The following is a 1,876-nucleotide window of genomic DNA, read 5'->3' as shown; positions in this document are numbered from 1 at the left end:
TTATTTCAAGCAGAAGACGGCATACGATTCCGTTAGGATCGCAATCATGCGCTCTACCGAGCCCAGGATAGCTCTGTGTATGATAACCGGTCGGGTTTTTTCTCCAGCTTCGCTGTAAATATATAATTAAAAACAAAATTAATGCTCTGTATCCAGATTTACCAAAAATTTAGAAAAAGCTTTTTAATGGATACCTACTTAACGTACGATAGATTGAACCTAATTGGCAACTGGAAATCCAATTGTATCGTGGCAGTCTGATGAGGCCTCTTGAGCGCGTCCATAATGGTGATGTCGATTTTAGGTCCGTAGAACGCCCCGTCCTCGGGATTAAGGGTCCACGGTTGGCCAAACGCGTTCAGACTCTCCTCCAACGCTTTCTCGGCCTCGTTCCAGATCGCGATGTCGCCCAGGAACTTCTCGGGTCGCGTGGACAGGCACAAGTTGAACGTGAAACCGAGAACGGAATACACGTGCCACAGGAAGTCGAGAGCGCCGCTGATCTCGTCCTTGATGTGCTCTATGGAGCAGAATATGTGCGCGTCGTCCTGCTGAAACCGTCTCACCCTCGTGAGGCCCGTCAACGCGCCCGACAGCTCGTTGCGATGCAGCACGCCGAAGTCCGCCAGTCTGAGCGGCAGCTCGCGCCAGGATCTGCACCGCACGTCGAAGATCAGGCAGTGGCCCGGACAGTTCATGGGCTTGAGCGCGAAGGTCTCCTTCTCCACGTCGAAGGAGAACATGTTCTCCGCGTAGTGCTGCCAGTGTCCCGAGGTCTGCCACAGCTTGCTGTTGTAAATGTTCGGGCTGACCACCTCCTGGAAGCCCCGCTTCCTGTACTCGGAGCGAATGAACTCGATCAGGGTGTTGTATATGTGCGCGCCGCGCGGCTGGAAGAAGCAGGAGCCGGGCGAGAGCTCGTGGAAGAAGTACAGCTCCTGCTCCCTACCGATCTTCCTGTGATCCCGCTTCGCCGCCTCCTCCTGGAACTTCTCCCACTCCTTCAGCTGTTTCGCGTCCGGGAAGCTTATCCCGTACAGCCTCTGCAGCGACTCCGCGTTAGCGTTCCCCTCCCAATACGTGGACGAGTTCTTCGTGATCCTCATGGCCTTGATCTTTCCCGTGTGCCTCACGTGCGGCCCCCTGCACAAATCGATCAGCGGACCGCACCTGTAGGCCGTGGTGGTGGGCGTGTGCACCCTCTCGGTTATAATCCGCACCTTGAACTCGTTGTACTTGAACATCTCCAGGAGATCCTCCTTCGTCATCTCCAGCCGTTCGAACGGCTGCTTCTCCTTGACTATGTTCTTGTACAGGCTCTCCAAGTACGGGAAGTCCACGTTGGAAATGCCCTTCTCGCCCAGGTACATGTCATAGTAAAAGCCGTTCTCGATGGGAGGGCCGTAGCAGAGGCAGCCGCCGTAGACTCTCTCCATGGCTTCCCCGAGGACGTGGGCGCTGGAGTGCCAAAACACTTGCTGACCCTCCAGATTATCGAACTTCAGCAGCTGCAGCTTGCAATCGCACTCCAGAGGTCTGTCGAGATCCCACAGTTCGTTGTTGACTTTGGCGATCACAGTATTGTCCGCCAGCCCTTGGCTGATGCTTTTCGCGACGTCATAAGGAGTCGTGCGCCAGGACTGCGCGGGCACGTTCTTGCCGTCCGGAAGAGTTACAGTTATATTTTCCGGAGTCTTCGCCGCCACTGCCTCATCATAATCCTTTTTCAATTTATCCCATAAGACAATACGGTCCTATAAAGACATAATTGCATGTTAAAACGAAGATCTAATAATTGCATCTTAAACTAGAAAAGCTATCGATAAGTAATTAGAAAAACAATTCAGTTTTGAACATATTTGTGCTTGCACTTCTT

The 1,876-nt window shown here is 52.9% G+C and overlaps 1 protein-coding gene across 1 annotated transcript; it reads right to left on the bottom strand.

The window, feature by feature from the left end:
- Positions 1-18: 18 nt before the first annotated feature.
- Positions 19-1,754, bottom strand: LOC105461249 (threonine--tRNA ligase, cytoplasmic-like; the record flags this gene model as incomplete). The annotated part of the gene is made up of 2 exons (XM_011707748.1): positions 19-112; positions 199-1,754. Coding segments are annotated over 2 exons (1,650 nt in total), but the record flags the coding sequence as incomplete, so codon positions are not given.
- Positions 1,755-1,876: the final 122 nt, after the last annotated feature.

The sequence above is a fragment of the Wasmannia auropunctata genome, unplaced genomic scaffold, assembly GCF_000956235.1.
Source record: "Wasmannia auropunctata unplaced genomic scaffold, wasmannia.A_1.0 LD302639.1, whole genome shotgun sequence".
In the NCBI taxonomy this organism is placed as follows: Eukaryota; Metazoa; Arthropoda; class Insecta; order Hymenoptera; family Formicidae; genus Wasmannia; species Wasmannia auropunctata.
The sequence above is the reverse complement of the archived record's forward strand: the minus strand, read 5'-3'. Positions and strand labels throughout refer to the sequence as shown.